The sequence below is a fragment of the Austrofundulus limnaeus genome, unplaced genomic scaffold, assembly GCF_001266775.1.
Source record: "Austrofundulus limnaeus strain Quisiro unplaced genomic scaffold, Austrofundulus_limnaeus-1.0 Scaffold17, whole genome shotgun sequence".
In the NCBI taxonomy this organism is placed as follows: domain Eukaryota; kingdom Metazoa; phylum Chordata; class Actinopteri; order Cyprinodontiformes; family Rivulidae; genus Austrofundulus; species Austrofundulus limnaeus.
Window position 1 is genome coordinate 2,076,961 of NW_013952419.1, and position 17,258 is coordinate 2,094,218.

The following is a 17,258-nucleotide window of genomic DNA, read 5'->3' on the forward strand; positions in this document are numbered from 1 at the left end:
GTGTTTTATGTGCTGCAGAACAGGAACCTGCTGTAAAACAGCAATTATGCTGAGTCAGGCTTGATTTTTAATATTTTTTTCCTGTTAAATAAATCAAATCAAATCAAATCAAACAAAAAATAAAAATAAAAAAGCATCTGCTCACCAAGTTTTCTGTCTACGGCAAACTTTCCCAACTCGTTGCCTGAGCGAAAGTTGTAAGTGATCTCAGCATTGGATCCAATGTCGGCGCTGGTTGCCAGCACACGCAGCACCTCCGTGCCAACAGCTACGTCCTCTGGGACGGTAACTGCATAGTCCCTCTTTTGGAAAACCGGAGCATTGTCGTTCACGTCCAGGACTAAAACAGTCAAATCGACCTGAAAAATAAAAAAAATAAAAAATAAAAAAACACAAAGGAGCCTTTAACAATTGCAGGGATGTGGTGCGTCATTCAAACAGCACCCACACCTCTTTTCTACTCCGTCTTTGTCACTTTCACTCTCACCTTCCCCTTCTTTTCTATTCCAGTCGCTGCAAATTTTAGAGACGATTTATCTTAATTAAAATCTATTCTAATCTCTTTAGCAAACAAAGTGTTTTTATTTATTGTCTCTTTCTATTCAAACTTATGAAAAGACACAAAAATTGCATTTATCGCATCCCAAGGTTGTGCATCTGAAACGTTTGGTCCACATAGTCCCAATGTGTGCATTCAATTATAACTACCACAAAACTGGCTCCAGTTATTTGTTTTATAATATTAATATATCTAATATTTTGTGTCAGATTCTGTTCATTRCATTATTAAAATAATACAACTGTGTAAAGAATGCCTTCTTTTTACTTTATCGTCTTGATATTTATTTCAAAACAAGCAACATTTATTGGTGTCACAAGTGGTTTAACATTGCCAGCAGTTAGGTTTAGTAGATATACTTTAAAGCAGATGAAAAGTTGTGAAACAAAAACCTGCCTGAAGGAAAAAAATAAATAAATAAAATAAAAAAACAACATGCTTTTAAACTGTGTCTCCTACATTCAAGGTTATGATGACTGCTAACACAAACTGACAGTAAAAACAGCAKAGCTAAAATTAACATGACAGAAAGTGCATCGAGCCAAACACTTTGAGGCTCCATAGACTGAAACTGATGTGATCAGGTTTTTATTTTTTTTTATAAATGGTCATATTATCCTTGCAGAAAAAAAAAATAGACTCCTGATCTTGTAATTACAAGATACGGATCTCGTAATTAAGAGATAAGATGTGATAATTAAGAGATCCTGATCTCATAATTATGAGAAGCTATAAAGAGCATCATAGCTGATCTATACTACAGGAAAAGTGGACAATGACTCTATTATCTGATTTGATATGCTTTTATTTCCACTTAGATATTAGACATAGCGTTTACTTAACGTGGGCGGTCTGCCGGCTTGTTAATAAATCTATCTGTACACCAGTCCATGGGAGTTACTTTTGTTTAATTAACTTTGTTACAAGTTCTTTTACCATTTTCTGTCAACTTCCTTAACTGGTTGTGGTACTTCTAGTTACAATAAGTGGGTATTTCAAAATAAGAGTCAACACAGTCAGAACAAAACTTTTAATATGTCGACCTTGAGCAACACTTGGAGTTGTTCAGGTCAAAAGGCAACTCTGACCTGCTGGAAGTCACACTCTTTCTGCAAGAGTAATTAAACCAGTTCGGGACACTTCATGGCTGTAAGTAGTTAATGTTTTGGAACTGCACCCAGACTGGCTTGGTGTCCCATAGAACTGTCCGGTGTTATTATACGTACACAAAGAATACACTTGGTCCTGTTTCGAGCCTGYGGGTCATAAMTTTATTAAACTCTAGTGGGTAAACTATTAAGAGCTCGGTCTTATCTTGTAATTATGACATTTTTTTTCTTTTAATTATAGCATCTTATCTCGCAATTATGAGATTAGGATCTCACAATTACAAAATCGGGAGTCACATTTTGTTCTTCTTTGCTAAATGCAATGCTGTTCATGAGCRCTTCATGATTTCAGTGCTCCCCTTCCTGCCTCGTTCTGAGTCAGCTGTGCAAAACACTGCAAGTTTGTAAAACCACAGCTGAATTATGTCAAAATTAAACATGTTTCTTTTCTGTCCTTCAGCTCCAAACTTCACAAAGTTCCTCTAGATTACTCCATTTAGGAGCACATTTAAAGAAATATCTGRCTTTCTGTAAACATGAATATAATGGGTAGTGTCATCCTTGTTTGTGGAATAAAGTTGACATTTCRTTATAAAGGAAGTGGTGGATGACAATGATAATGCTGGGGAAACTTAGAGCTATTTTGCTTTTACATAAAAAATTATTTCCCATTAAAAAAAATTGCTAGCATTCCATCAAGAAATGCCCAAAGCAAGCCCAGCACTGTGCAACTTTTAGAGGGGCTTTAGAGTTTCCTACTCTGCTTTAAGCACTGGGTTATTATAAATGTGAAGTTTGTGTTTTATTTAAAAAAGACTGTTCTGTCACTTCTAACTAACCTCTGAGGACAATGCCCCTTGTTGCCCAATTCTGTCAGTAGCTTGGACACGAACACGATAGGAGTCTTGACTCTCTCTGTCCAGGGATTTCTCTAGAATCACGATTCCAGTCACCGGGTCAATGGAGAACAAGCCATCAAATGATTCCACCAGAGAATAGACCACTGTACGGTTCAGGCCTGGATAAGACAGATTGTACAAATTGTCTTTGACATTTAAAGTTTTTCTTTTTCTTTTACAAACAAAATGTATCATTTTAGTGAAGACTCTTGCACACAGCTGACTCTTTCAGTGGTTTAAATATGCATAAACAATTTCCTATGGCTCACGTTTTCCTCCTCAGACACGCTCACCTTCATCTGGGTCGCCGGCTTGCAGCCGAGTAAGCAAGGCCTTCGGGGTGGTATTCTCGTACACGCTCGCCAGGTAATGAGYGGAGGAGAACGAGGGAGCATTGTCATTCACATCCAACACCTTGAGAGAAATGTCAGAGCGGCAGAACAGCCCTCCCCCATCTGTTGCCTGAGCTATGAGTTTGTAGGYGGGCGTCGTCTCTCTGTCCATCACAGTGGCTGTTCGCAGCTCGCCTTCAGACACAACAGAGAAGCTGTTAAAGTAATTATTGCTCTTACATGAAAATGTACTTTTTTAAAGTGATGTACCAGTGTTAGCATCCATGTAGAAATCTTCCACGCCGATGCCAAACAGTGAGTATTGGATCTCGGCACTGGAACCTGAGTCGGCATCTGTTGCACCCACAGCCAGGATGTCCTTGTTGATGGGAATATCTTCAGGAAAAGTTGCACTATACACCACCTGGAATTCATGTTCAACCATAAAATTAACACATCAAATAAAAGAGAACATATATAAAAATAAAAAAAGCATGTTCAGCAGGGGTGGTTCTAGGGGCGGGGCCACAGGGACATTGGCCCCAGCTGAAATTTGATTGGCCCCCTGAAGTGCCCCTGTCCTGTCACTCATCTGTCCTTTGCCTGGGAGTGATGATGGTGAATGCAGTTCCATGTTCAAACACTAGTTGCACTAATGAGTCAAATAATAAAGTCCAGAATGAATCAAGCTTACAGAATTCTTCTTTTCTTCTTGAGAAAATTTGAACAATCCTGCAAAAAGTCTTTCAACTGACAAATGATGGCTGGGTTTTTTCACATGTTGTGTGTTTGAGAATATTTTATCTATGTACCGTAAAATGTATGCAGAACTGGTAAGGAAAATTTACTGTGCAAGCCTTTTTCGTACCACTTTACAATAAGGCTCCCCTTATAAATGGCTTTTAAATATCTTATAGATAGGTTACTAATTCATCTATAAACACTTTATAAATCATTCATAAATGTTTATTATGCAATAATTAAGGATGAGAAAGATTTAAAAGCTATCTATAAGTGGAGCTTTATTGTAAAGTGGTACCCTTTTTAAAAAAAATACATTATATAACAAGTGTTTGAACATGTATGACTGGTTAAATATTTACACCTTACTAAAACTGGGGGTTTATGTGAAAGGATGCTGAACAAAGACTTGGCCCCTCTATGAATATTGTGGCCCCTAGATGGCCCCTTACTCAGAAAAATCATAGATCTGCCACTGATGTTCAGCTTAAATCCATTATCCCTGCAGTCAGAACAAGGTCAACAAAGTTAGGCACCCTTTTCTGACCCAGCATCCATTCCCTGCCAATAACCGCCTCTGGAAACAAACTAAGTGTCCTCACAGTTTCATCAAACAGATGCACAACACAGAGGGAATACYGCTGTGCTACATCTAAATACTGTACAATGTTCTGTACTGTATGTCGACCAGCTGCCTTTCTCGTAAAAAAAAAGGATCAATTATATGATCGATTCCTGAACAATATTTGAAATGGCATCTATTTTTAAAACCAATCAACTGAAAGAATTAGAGGAAATGCAATTCAATTCTAATTTAATCAGTTTCATTTTACTGCAGTCAAACAACTTTGTGTTTTGGACTGCTTGTCAAATCCAATATTTTCAAGCGGTCTCCTTGAGTTTCACTGTGAAAACTTGGGGTTGTAAACTCAGTACATTCTAGTACTTTACCAACAAACTGAATGACTATCAAAAAACAACAATGAGAACATGTAACTCATTGAAATATTAAAAAGGGGTATTGTGTATTTTTAGGCACACTTTAATTCTATATAACAATTAAGTAACTATATTAACTTCAGTTGGTATGAAAACACTATACTGTATATCAAAAAATAAATTTGACTCTGCAACTAAATGCCTTGAAATTGGCCTCTGTCTCTTCAAGAACCTCCACCGTTTCTGACACTTCCACTTCAGCACATCAACATATTGCTCATGCCGTTTACAACCTTTCATAGGGAGGTTGTATTTTGTTGTAAGAAAAGAAGCAWCAATATGTAAKAAGTTTTGGAAAATGGCAACTCAGGATACAGTTGAGCCTTACTCAAATGRTYCCATGTYGGAACCAGAAAGAACGTTTTCTGAATATCCAGAGCTAGTACAGAGGCTTTCACAAGATGTTTCAACTTGGTAATACTGTATATCTCCCAGTCATCCTCTCATACACATCAATGTTAAGCTACTTTTTGCAAAGAAACTATAAATATAGATCATTATGAAGCTAAGTTTTGCAATGAAATCATGAACATCTGACATCTTTTTAAGTTTTGCTAATCTGGTGGAGCTGTGTGGGGGCTTGGCTGCKGACTGAGCTCCAGGGGAGGAGCTGTGAACAAATAGCCAGCAAGTGTGTAGACATCTCCAAAAGACAACCACAGGAGATTCAAGGATTTCTCAAACATGCATGAATGAGTCAAAGCAACACACGGTATGTTTTTGATAAGGGAATGACATAACATGACATAAAGCTTTTGCATAATACACCCCCAACTTTTTTTAAACCCCAACAAATCAAACAATTTTGAATAATACCTTTGCTTCTCTAATATGTCTATATATAAATACAAGAACAATGTGAGACCACACAATAAAATAATTCTATATAAATGCAAACTAGAGCCACCACTTAGTATTTGCAGAGGCTTAGCTTGTCTGAAAAAACAAGACAGACCATCAAAAGGGAGCAGGGAGAAAATCATTTAGCATATTTAGCATGAACGTTCCTCAACTAATTATGTGAAAGTGAAGAAGTGCTGAATACTAATAGCAGGAAGGAGATGTTCCCACGAGAATTCTAAACCCAGTTATCACCCCAGTTCAAAACAATTTGCTTCTMATAGATCAGCTTCTGCCACAGGATGAATGCAATCGCTCGAAGGAGTTTGGAATTTGCAAAGTAAAAATGTGCACATAGAGCATCACTTCATTGGTTTCCCTTACCAACAACTGTCATTTATCATGTAAATTATGTTATTTAAGACCATTTCATGAACATCATTGTTCTTTCTTCCACTTAGTTATGTGTATGGTCAAGAAAAGCATTATGTTGTCAAAATGTCAGATTAAAGTTTAACGGCATATTCTTACAAAGAGTACACTTCAGATTGCACAAATTAACTGGGGTTATGTTTGTAACGCACTGTAGGACAATTACATTTTAAGTGGGCAAATCCAGTTTTTACTGAAGCAGCCCCAGATTTTTGCTTTTTTTTTACACCAAGCCATAAATATGCTGATTTTAACATTAACTAATGTTTTTTTTTTCTCCAGAACTGAACAACGATTAAAATGAGAAAAAAGGAAGATAATTATTATGCAAACTGAGACATTAACTAATAATCTTTCAACCAGGAAATCAACATGCGATATACTGTCTGCAGGATTTAGTGTTAGTTAGGGTTAAGGCAATTATTGTACAACAACATCAGTACTTTTACAGCTAAACGTTTTTTTTTTTATTATTTTCTGTTTCGTTTGCTGACAGTGCAATGAATTCTGGGATATTGTTGTCTGCGTAGGACACACTTAACAAAGGCTGGGTCCAAATTCAGGTGCACGGTTTTTTTATTTTATAATTATTATATTTTTTTGCTACAACAGCTCATTTGATTTCTGACAAGAATATTAAAAACATGTCTATACAAATGACAAAAGGGTTAACAACACAACCGCTTGAAACTTTAAATTTTTTATACTGCTAGATTTTTATTTAAAACTCTGCTCTAACCTGAACACGACATCTTATAAGATCAACTCATTTTTTACACTCACACCTTTAACAGTCATACACACATATAATTGTCACCAAGTTACCCAGTATCCCTTGCAACACACAGCCTTTTTAAAGGCAGCTTGCTCAACTCTTTTACTGTGYAACATTAACAGCATGACCAGCTACCATAGTAGCTGTTGTTGCGTCCAAAATGTTTGATAGCCGGCTACCATAAAAACAGTCTACAAGCAAAAGTTTTGTCTAGTTTATAAAATGCTAAAATCAGGGACATATCCGGGGACAGCTATAGCCGCAGAAAGGCCGTCCAAAACAGGGATTGTCCAGAGAAATCGAGGACGTCCATTTTTGCTGGCTTTACACATTAATTGTTTGCCCATTAAATATCAGTTTCTCTGACCTGGTTGCAGATGGGACTGTTGTCGTTGGCATCCATGACGGTGACCTCCACTGCAGTGTGAGCGACGTATAGGCCGTCACTGGCTGTAATGTTGAGCAGATACCAGTCCTGCTGCTCGCGATCCAGCAGCCCGCTAACATAAACCTTCCACTCTCCCTGCACAAGGGTAAGGCCAAACACGCCAMGCTGATTTCCACCTGGATATCATTTTTTAAATAGCAAAAAAAGAAAGGTACAATGATGCATTTTAGCAGATGTGAACAATGTAAAAACGAATTTACAACCCAATAACATAATTTATGTGCACAAACGTTGCAGATACCTATTTTGTTGCAATCACCAACCAAATCCTAAAAGTAGAAGTGAAGCATCAGCCATCAAAGTTTTAATGTGTGAATTTTTATGTCCAGCTCCTCCATTAGTTTAATCTGTTTAAATGCCAGCACACGGAGCAAAACCGTGTCAACTGTTGGCATAACAGGACAGTGTTAAGTGAATGGGAACCATTAAGCTTGTTATTAAGGTTAGAGCTTCACTGGAAACACTAAATGATGTTTTTATAGCTCTAATAAAAAGAGTGACCACACAAAGTGTTGGAAGAGTCTGCAAAAGAACACATAATGTACTTCTTGTAGTTCAATCCATCACAAATCTGAATGAATAATTTAGCATTTGGTTGGTTAGATTTCAACCACTATAGCCCTACGTAATCCTGAACAGAACTAAAAGGGTTCYGAAAATGGATAGATAGATTTAGAACTATATAACTAAGTGTTTTAAAATCTACTTTGCATAAAAAGCATAATACTGATTCAACAGTAGGTCTCTCTGACTAGTTCAAAACATTTTTAGTATAATGCACACATTTCAACATTTACATAAAAGGGTATGTGTAGAAATAAAAGTTAAAAAGTATTTTTTTTCTCTTCAGGGTTAATGAAATCACAGTTTGGCCTTTGAAAAAAGTGGCCTCATCTGGTCAAGGAATATGTTTTCATTTAAGACATATCGAAAAGGTAACTGGAGTTCAACAGTGATTAATTGTTGATTGGATGTGCGGTGGRAGTGTCAGTAGATTTAATGTATGTTTGCCTTTGCACACTGGCTCACAAATGGAGGTATGTATGATCCTGGGAGTATTAAAAAAATAATATCCATAAACATAATTTTAAAATTAGTTAGCTATTCAATTTCATTATCTGATTCACCCCCCTCATTAAGGTGGTTTGACCCAACCTGGCTCTTGTAATAGAGCAACACTTATCAGTCACTCCCACTTTAGAAACAGAAATAGCTGGTTGAAGTATAGCGGCAATGCTCCTGAAAACAAATGGAAAAGTGAAAATTAACTTCTTCAGTTTTACAGCTACTGAGCAGTAATCTGGTGTGGTAGTAGCTGACTCTGAGCACTTTTTTTATAACTGTATAATTATATTAATCCGTCAATGCAAATTTTTCAACAACTCATCAGAAACAGATTTTTTTTWAATTTACATTTTAATAAAAAATATCAATAATAAACTGAATTTCTTATTGTAGTTTGGATATATAAGCATCAGCAGGTCCAGAGGGGAGCTATATAAATTTAAGTTAATGCCAAAAAGTCCTCTCTTTAGATATCACAACTAAAAACAGAATTTAAAGGAACTTGACATGCTTTTAAATCCTTCCTTTTCATTTGCAAATCATTCAGCTGAGGTCTACATAAAGTGGAACTGCAATGCATTGGTTTGAATGCCTCGTTATTGCAGTATACTAAGAATTAACAGTTACTTGCACTCTTCATTTTGTCACCTGTGATGTAAAAGCTGACGAGGCGGTTCTGATCTGCTCCATCTCGATCTCTGGTTCTCAGAACAGCCACCACCTCGCCGAGGGGGTCGCTCTCCTTCACGGCGCCTCTGTAGAACGTCCTTTCGAACCGTGGCGGGTTGTCGTTGATGTCCGATACGGTGACTGTTACCACTGTGGTGGAGGACAGGGCCTGCGACTCGGCCAGATCAGAGGCCACTACTTCAAAGCTGTAGCTAGAGCACAACTCGTGGTCCATCGGACCCACTGTGGTGATCCAGCCTGTTTTACTGTCGATGGCAAAGATAGAACTCGCAGTGACAGGGTTGCTGGGGGACTGAATGCTCTGTGTTAAGTCTGGATTGTAGGTGAGCAGAGGCCCGAGGCTGTAGGTTACCTGTGATTTTAAAAAGACGTATACAATAATTTTGCGAAGTATCTGCATCTCAAAGGGGCAATATCATGTAAAATCAACTTTTTTGAGTTTTATATCATGTTACAATGTTATACTCATAAAAAACATACCCAAAGCCTTGCTTTGACTCATTCTTGCATGTTTGAGAAATCTGCAACGTTTTTAGGAAGCCATGCTGAGGAGCAAAATGACAGGTGGGGACCAGAAACGCCTTTGGGGACCAGAAACGCCCCAGGGACGTGAAACTTAAACTGTCTGCTGTGCTCTTAACACTACTTCTCACTCAGTGAAGCTCTTTTCAGATTAAAAATATTTTTGAGGAAATGTATTTTCAGATGCCAAGTACACTGCATCATGCCCCCCCAAGAAGGTTCTTAAAGAGACATTGGCCAATTTTAAGGTGTTTAGAAGAGGAAGTGATGAGAAGATAAGTTTATTTTCTATTTAAATATAAAAACAGCATTTTAATATCAGCTAAAGGTGACATAGATACTTTATTATGGTATAGTATTTAAATGTATGCCTGAGAAATACATAATATTGCCCCTTTAAAGAGAGAAATTTTTTGTAGTAAAAAGCAAGACAGTACTTAAAGGTCACAAACCTGCCCATTAGAGCCCCAGTCTGGATCAAGTGCACGCACTTGGACCACTCGTGTTCCTGTTGGCATCCCCTCCATCACTGTGGCAACATAGGTGTTAGTCTCAAATGCTGGCTTGTTGTCGTTCACATCCAGAATCTGCAAAAAGACAAACTGATCATGATTCAACTCCAATATCAAATTGTGTCTCCTTCCATCCTTTAAGCTGCCCATCCCTGAACTAGATTATAATTACAACAGTTTTTATGTGTTCATGTTCGACACCTTAACTTCCAGATCCACAGTTGAGACCGTCTCGATCAAGTTTCTCCTTGCTGTTGCCGCCACTTTAAAGCGAAAAATGCTGGCTTCTTCGTAGTCCAGCGGTTTGAGCAGACGGATGAGACCCGTCTCCCTCTCCACCTGGAAAGTCCCCCGATGGTTGCTGTCGAGTGTCTCTCCTGCGACTGCARTGAAAACGCCCGTCTGCCCAGTGCCCGTGTACACAGACCCCAGCACCGTGCCCACCGCCGTGTCCTCCGGGATGGTGAAGGAGTACTGGGGCTGGCTGAACGAGGGAACGAATGAGTCCGGGGGGACGACGTGGATAAAGGCTGACACCAGGGAGTGCTTTGGTGGGGAACCGCAGTCTGTGGCTTTGACGAAGAAGGACAGGACAGTTCCCTGAAGATGGTCCACTGCACTTTTAGTCATCATCCAGCCGCTGTCTGGCTCCACCTGAGGAACCAAAACCACTTTAAAGCTAATAATTAACCCCCTTTCCAACATTTGTAATTAAATTTATATCTTAAATCATCCAAAATTGACCTTATCAATGCATATTAGCGGTTTAATCCATGTCATTTAAGACTTACTTTATTATAAAAAATGCAATAAGCCATAGCTCTAATTTTCTTCTTGTCTTTACACCAGATGTTCTTGTTTTGCTCTTATAATTGTCATCACATTTAGATACTGACCGGCGCCTCAACCTTGGAGCCCCGGCTTTTTAATTTAATGGTAAAAATCCTTAATCTACAAAAAACAGATGGATCTTAATCCTCTAAAATGGGTAGGGGGATTGTCAACTGAAAGTATTCCCTCACAGAAAACACACATAATTAAATCGCCTGCATTACTGAGGTTTATTAACTATTCACATCTGGTTTTATCTTTATTCGTGTATTTTGTAGTTTCTTTAAAGTAACATAATTAAAGAGAATATATATATATATATATATAGTTAAAAAAACAAACAGCACTGACCTCCAGAACATCCACCAGTGACAGACGGGCCTCACTGTAAAGGGAGTAGGTTATCCTCCCATTAGAACCAGCATCGGGGTCAGTGGCCTGGATCTGTGTGACGAGGGAACCCTTGGGAACATTAGCTTTAATGCTCATACGGTACTCCACTGCTCTGAACTGAGGGGCGTTGTCATTCTCATCTTCCAGGACCACTCGCACTGTGCAAAAGGATGCACGGCCTGAAAAAAAAAAAAAAAGGCCTATATGTGACACTTAAAATACCCAAAAAGAATAACCACTAAAGTTTTATGTTAGCTGCTTTGAAAATATTGGTTTTATTATTTTTATTGACTTATTAAAAATAAATAATACCTCCACCATCCAGTGCCATGACTGTCAGCACCATATCCGTGTTCAGAGGATTTTCTCTGTCTAATCTCTGAACAGTGGTTATGAGCCCATCTGCGTCGATGTTGAACTGGGTTTTTGCCAGGTCATTGATAAAGGAGTAGGTGATTTGACCATTCAACCCAGAGTCTTCGTCTGTGGCAGAAACCTAGAAGTCAATTCATAATTTTAAGAAAATACATCTGTAAACAGTTCTTGAAAAATTATTTTTTACAAGTCAACGCAAATAGAGGTCTCTGCAGTCAATACGTGGTAAATTCTTAGGTGTGGGTGCGGTTTGGTATGCTGTGATTGGTTGGATTGGTGTGTGGGTGTGGTTTGTCTAAACTGTAACTGGTTGGACTAAGATGTGGGCGTGGTCAGTGTAATCTGATTGGTCAGATTGAYATGTGGGTGTGGTTTGTGTAAACTATGACTGGTTGGACTGAGATGTGGGTGTGGTTTGTGTAAACTGTGATTGGTTGGACTAACATGTGGGCGTGGTTTAGGTAACAGAAGATGGAGAGAAGTATAACAATTCAGATGATAGATTTATGAATATTAATTTTAGTCATAACTTGAGACTACAAAGTGCTAGCTGCATGAAATTTGGACGCCGTACATCTGGAGGGACATGTCACAATTCATCTTGGTCCAAACCACCCTAACTTGCCTTGAAAATGATGCAATTTTTCATATCGATATAAATAGACAGGAGGCACTAGCCGCACTAAATTTAAAGTCATTAAATTTTATTTACATGTGTACAATAATTTTACCATTACGTCATCTTTTAACTGCTCCCACATCTCAATTTGACTAATCATGGCTTACCAAAACTACGCCCACACCCAAGAAACTCCCACTTACTGACTGTAGAAACCCCACTTCTCAGTCAAAGCAGTGAAACAGCTAAACTACCTGTATAACCTTTGATCCTGGAAGGGAATTTTCTGGAACCTCCGCTAGGTAGAACCTCTGGCTGAACACTGGGCTGTACAGATTAGCACCCAGGACACGGACAATCACCTGCAAAATCACAGCCTCGGTCATTCCATCACCGTTTGGATCGCTTCACTGCTGACATTTTGTGGATGCCATCACAGCAAATACCACTGGTTGATTTGTCAAACATGATTAAATCAACATATGAGCAACAGGCCTGTAGGCTACATGGCTATGGATGTAAATTGCATACCACCTGTGGATACTGAAAAAAGAAAAGAAATCTGCAAATATCTAAACCGTAATCACCCCAGGGAGACAAAAGTGAGCACACTTTCCAGGCAGCAGCTCATCCTTGTCGTATATCTGATGTGACATGCCATTAACCTCTAGCAGTAACTTGCAGTTAAACTGGATAGCTGTGTCAGATGTTGGTAATAATGTTCATCTGACGGAGGGGTCAGTCATATTTTGGTGTACGGGATAAACGCTACAGTGATTTCAAATGTGGGCAAATCATTCGACAGGGCTAGATTGCACCTGCCAGGAATGGGTTTACCTGAGCAGTGTTGGTAAAGACTCCATCTGACACAGACACATTGAGCTGATAGTAGATTTTCATGCCTTGTCTCCTCTTGTTAGACATACGAAGCACCCCTGTATCCGACTCCATCATGAAAGTCATTTTCTCATTTCCTGAGAGAAGACTGTACCTGGAATAAAAAAGATATATATAATCTTGCATCATAAAAGTCATTTCCTCAGTCACTCAGAGAATATTGAATCAGAAGACAGAATACAGTATTTATGACATAATGTTGCTCAGAGGATGCTTTGTACAAGTAGTTGCTTCCCATGAGGGATGGGGAGCAAAATCTTCCAAACTCAAAGACAAATAAAAAAGTTGAATTACAAACACAGTGAATTTTAGAACCAGTCTAGTATAGATGATGCTTTTCTGACAACAGAATGGTAAATTGAGAGAAAATAATGACAATCTTCTCAAGTATAAAAACCAAAGAATTTGCAATTCTCTCACCTCAGCTTCTGAAAATCACAGATGTCAGCATCAGACGCCTGCAGACAAGTCACAAAGTGGCCCCTGGGAGCCAGGTCGCTGACAAACGCCTCGTACAGCGCTTGACTGAAATTAGGAGGGTTGTCGTTCGTGTCGGTGACAACCACAGTGACACTAACATCGCTGCTCAGGGCAGGGTCTCCGCTGTCAGTTGCCCTGACAATGAAGTTGTGGCGCTGCATGAGCTCATAGTCGAGCATGCGAGCCGTGAATACCAATCCCCTGTTGCTGTCAATTTGGAAGTAGTCAGTGCTGTTGTAGATGTCAGATAGGATCTGGTAAGTCACTGCAGCGTTCCTCTCCGCGTCCTGGTCCTGGGCAAAGACCTACAGGGAGAAGAACATAAGATTTCTCTGATACCTCATGCATTATTCAAGTCTGATTTGTGTACTTTGACATACTCGACTGAGCAAACACTGTCCAAAAGAAAAATGAAGATAGAGCAGGAGTTTTACCTCAACTCTGACAGGACAATTTACATAGACACCTACATGAAAACCTTCAACTCATCTACATTTGTGTGGGGTGTGAGTGTAAAAGAGAAAAGTTTGTTCAATTTTAGAGATGTTTGCTTTCTTTTGAATATGATGGAATTGGATATCAATCAGCAGCTTGCGATGCTCAAAACACCCCAAAACAGCAAAAAAGAAACTCAGCTCAGAATGTTCAGAATTTACAAGGAAGTTGCTCAAGATGATCCACTTTTTAAAATTTTGTTTCAAGTTTTCAACTATTTTCTTTTCAACACTATTTTAGCATCTGTTTATTACAGCAAAGCTACCAAAGCAAATATCAAGTTCTCTTTTTTTTTGTCTCCTGCTTTGTGCATCCATCTTGTGGTGGTCATTGCTTACTATACTTCTAAAACACATAAAAAGCAAGATCAGATTTAATGAAACAATATAAACCTTTAATAAGGTCAAACTGTTTAGAATAGATTTGAACTTGGATTAACGTGTGAATTTAGCACAAGGTAAATAATTTAGTTGCATATGCATGAAGGATTTATTTACATCTCATTATTGTATTTCCCTGTCCTAATATATAACKATGTTGACAGATCTTAAATGGCTGTGCTGCTGACACACAAACAAGTCTCAGATATTCATGTATTCATACAATGTTTATATAGTTAGACTCAGTACACACATTTGTTTCTCTTCTTGGTCTATGTAATTTATGCAAAATGAAAGAGCTATTATTCAGTATTTTAATAACTTTGTTCTTTGCTTAACCCCAACTGGTGTCAAAATCAAGGCTTGCGAGCCAGATCTGGTCCTTACTAAGATTTTATTTGGCCTCAAAGGTAATGTTTTGAAATGTAAAACAGTTTTATCGCTTCTCTTTTTCTCACTAATTAGCGTAGTCATTTCTCAACAGTACTAAAGTTTAATTATGTATTTTCTTCCATTTTTAAAGTCAAATAACTGGATTTTTAGTGAGAGTTTTTTGTAACTGATTTGTTGGGCATGTATCTCTAAAAAGTCAGTAATGAAATGTATTTCTAAATTTCATTTTTTTTCTTTATTTCTTATACTATATATGTTCTAAATGCTGCATAAAATTTGGAAAAAATGCATTTCTATAAGAATAATTTGACCATTTGAAACAAATTATTTATCAAAAAATATTAACAGTATCAGCTTGGACCAAGTTGGAATTTTGGTCCCCTTGCGTAATTGAGTTTGACACCCCTAAATTAATGTCCGCCCCAACAGGGATTTTGCTAAGCTGAAGACAAGAAYAGTGTTTACAAGTTACACAAGACTTGCATGCTTTCCTTTGCAATGAGATATTTAAGAGGTTTTTTTTGTATTATTTTTTTGGTTTCTTTTTGTTAGTGGAAGAAATGTTCTTACATAAAAGCAGTAATCAGTGATTCGGTTTTAACTTCTGAACAGAGACATTGATGTTGACTGTCTGAAATACATTTCAGAACTTCTTGCAAACTGGTAMAATACCCAAACTTATAAAACTGCACAACTTACATAAGAACAATCATGATGAATAAAAAGCACAACAAGCCTTTGGTTCAACAAAATTCATTCACATAATGGGCTGCAAAGCCTCAATTATTAGTTGCTGACATAATCAGCATTTCAATAGATAGATGCTAAAATAGGGGRAAAATCTATAACTGCAAACATTTGCATTCATAAATAATATGGTCAAAATTATGGTAAATAGCAATTCTTCAGGGCAAAAACAAGGAACCTTTGGAGGAAGAATAGAGACAAATGTTTATCGCTGCTTATTCTTGAAAAATTCATCAATAATAGATGAATCAGGCAACACTTCTGCATAAAGACCACGAGGTTTATTTCTTAAATATCACTGGGAAGTTTAGAAAAAAACATTAAACTGTCTTCTTATTAATAAATGATTTGACATTTATTATCCATTCATGGTTCTGCAGAATTGAGTCAAACAGACACAKCTGGAAAGCATTCGGAATTGACTCTGATCAAACAATCACATACAAAACACACACCTGTAACACAGACGTTCCAATCATGGAGTTCTCTGACAGGACAGCTGAGTACGAGGTGTTCTGAAACAGTGGGGGGTTGTCGTTCACATCCAGAACCACAATGTCTACGTCGACCTCGGACTTTGCTCCGGTCAGTGTGTCAGTGGCTTTCACCGTTAAGCGGTAGTACTGTGTCGTCTCGTAGTCCAAGGGATAAATCACGCTAATGACACCTGTATCAAAGCCGATGTCGAACTGAAGGAAAGGGTCTCCATCCGTGATTGTGAAGATGATGTCCTGGCCTTCAGGACTGCTTGCGTTGATGCAGAGGACAGATGTGGAGACGGCCACGTCCTCTCTGACAGTAACTCCGTAGAACGGCTTGTCAAACACTGGCATTGCTTTGTTTATTACAGTAACCGGCAGCTCCACCTCAGTGGATAGACGGGGGGAGCCGCTATCTGTGGCCACCAGAACCAGCCTATACTCTGCGTTTGAYAGGTCTGCTTCAAAAGATCTTGTTAAGATCASTTCTCCTGTCCTGGTATTCACCTGGAGAAAATGTAAAAATCCTACATTTTAGCATTAGAGGAGCAATCATTTATTCTCAAAATGTCRATTCCAGAGGTGCGCAAAGAGCCCRTGAGCTAGAATTGGCCCACCAAGCCATTTGATTTGTCTCACAAGTGGTTATCCTGGTTMCTAGGTTGTTACCTCCTGTCATCCTACATAGGAACACTGTATTTCTACTTGCAGTCATTTCATCCATTGGCCCAATGCCTATATATTGGGCTGTAGTAAATTATCTTTGAATTATATTAAGATTAAACATGAAATAAAGTAACTACAGGAGAAATTTGTTTTAGATTTGCACACCTTCAAAGACCACTCATATTTGACTAAACCTATGAAATGCCCCATGAACCTTTGCTGGCCAAGCATATGTCAAACATTCCAAGAACACAGGTTAAAAAAGCAAAAAAATTAAAAATAAAATATTGGGCCACCACACTGGCTGCCAGCTAAATCTTAAAAAAGACTTAATTTAAAAAGTATTTTAATTTCATGGTTTATATCAGTGTTTCCCAAAGTTGGGGTCGGGACCCCACTTTGGGTCCCGAAACATCAAGGTGGGGTCCTGAAAAGATTTTCTGAATTAATTACATTTTTGCCTTAGTTGTTACAAAGGAGTGTGAGGTTGGTGTATTTAAATGTAGTATAAAAATTATGCCCATGTTTAGTTGACCTGATACAAATGTTTATCGTCCAGAAATAGTTGGGGGCACAGGTC

At 38.2% G+C, this 17,258-nt stretch overlaps 1 protein-coding gene across 1 annotated transcript in view; it reads right to left on the bottom strand.

Moving 5' to 3' along the window:
• Window positions 1–17,258, bottom strand: part of LOC106514122 (protocadherin Fat 3) — a 93,590-nt gene that overhangs the window by 29,149 nt on the left and 47,183 nt on the right. Inside the window, 14 exon segments of the mRNA XM_074559731.1 lie at window positions 146–359; window positions 2,508–2,686; window positions 2,861–3,094; window positions 3,170–3,323; window positions 7,054–7,250; window positions 8,848–9,241; window positions 9,864–9,998; window positions 10,125–10,577; window positions 11,106–11,326; window positions 11,460–11,643; window positions 12,396–12,503; window positions 12,979–13,132; window positions 13,459–13,823; window positions 15,989–16,519. Coding sequence (XP_074415832.1) covers window positions 146–359; window positions 2,508–2,686; window positions 2,861–3,094; window positions 3,170–3,323; window positions 7,054–7,250; window positions 8,848–9,241; window positions 9,864–9,998; window positions 10,125–10,577; window positions 11,106–11,326; window positions 11,460–11,643; window positions 12,396–12,503; window positions 12,979–13,132; window positions 13,459–13,823; window positions 15,989–16,519 — 3,523 coding nt within the window.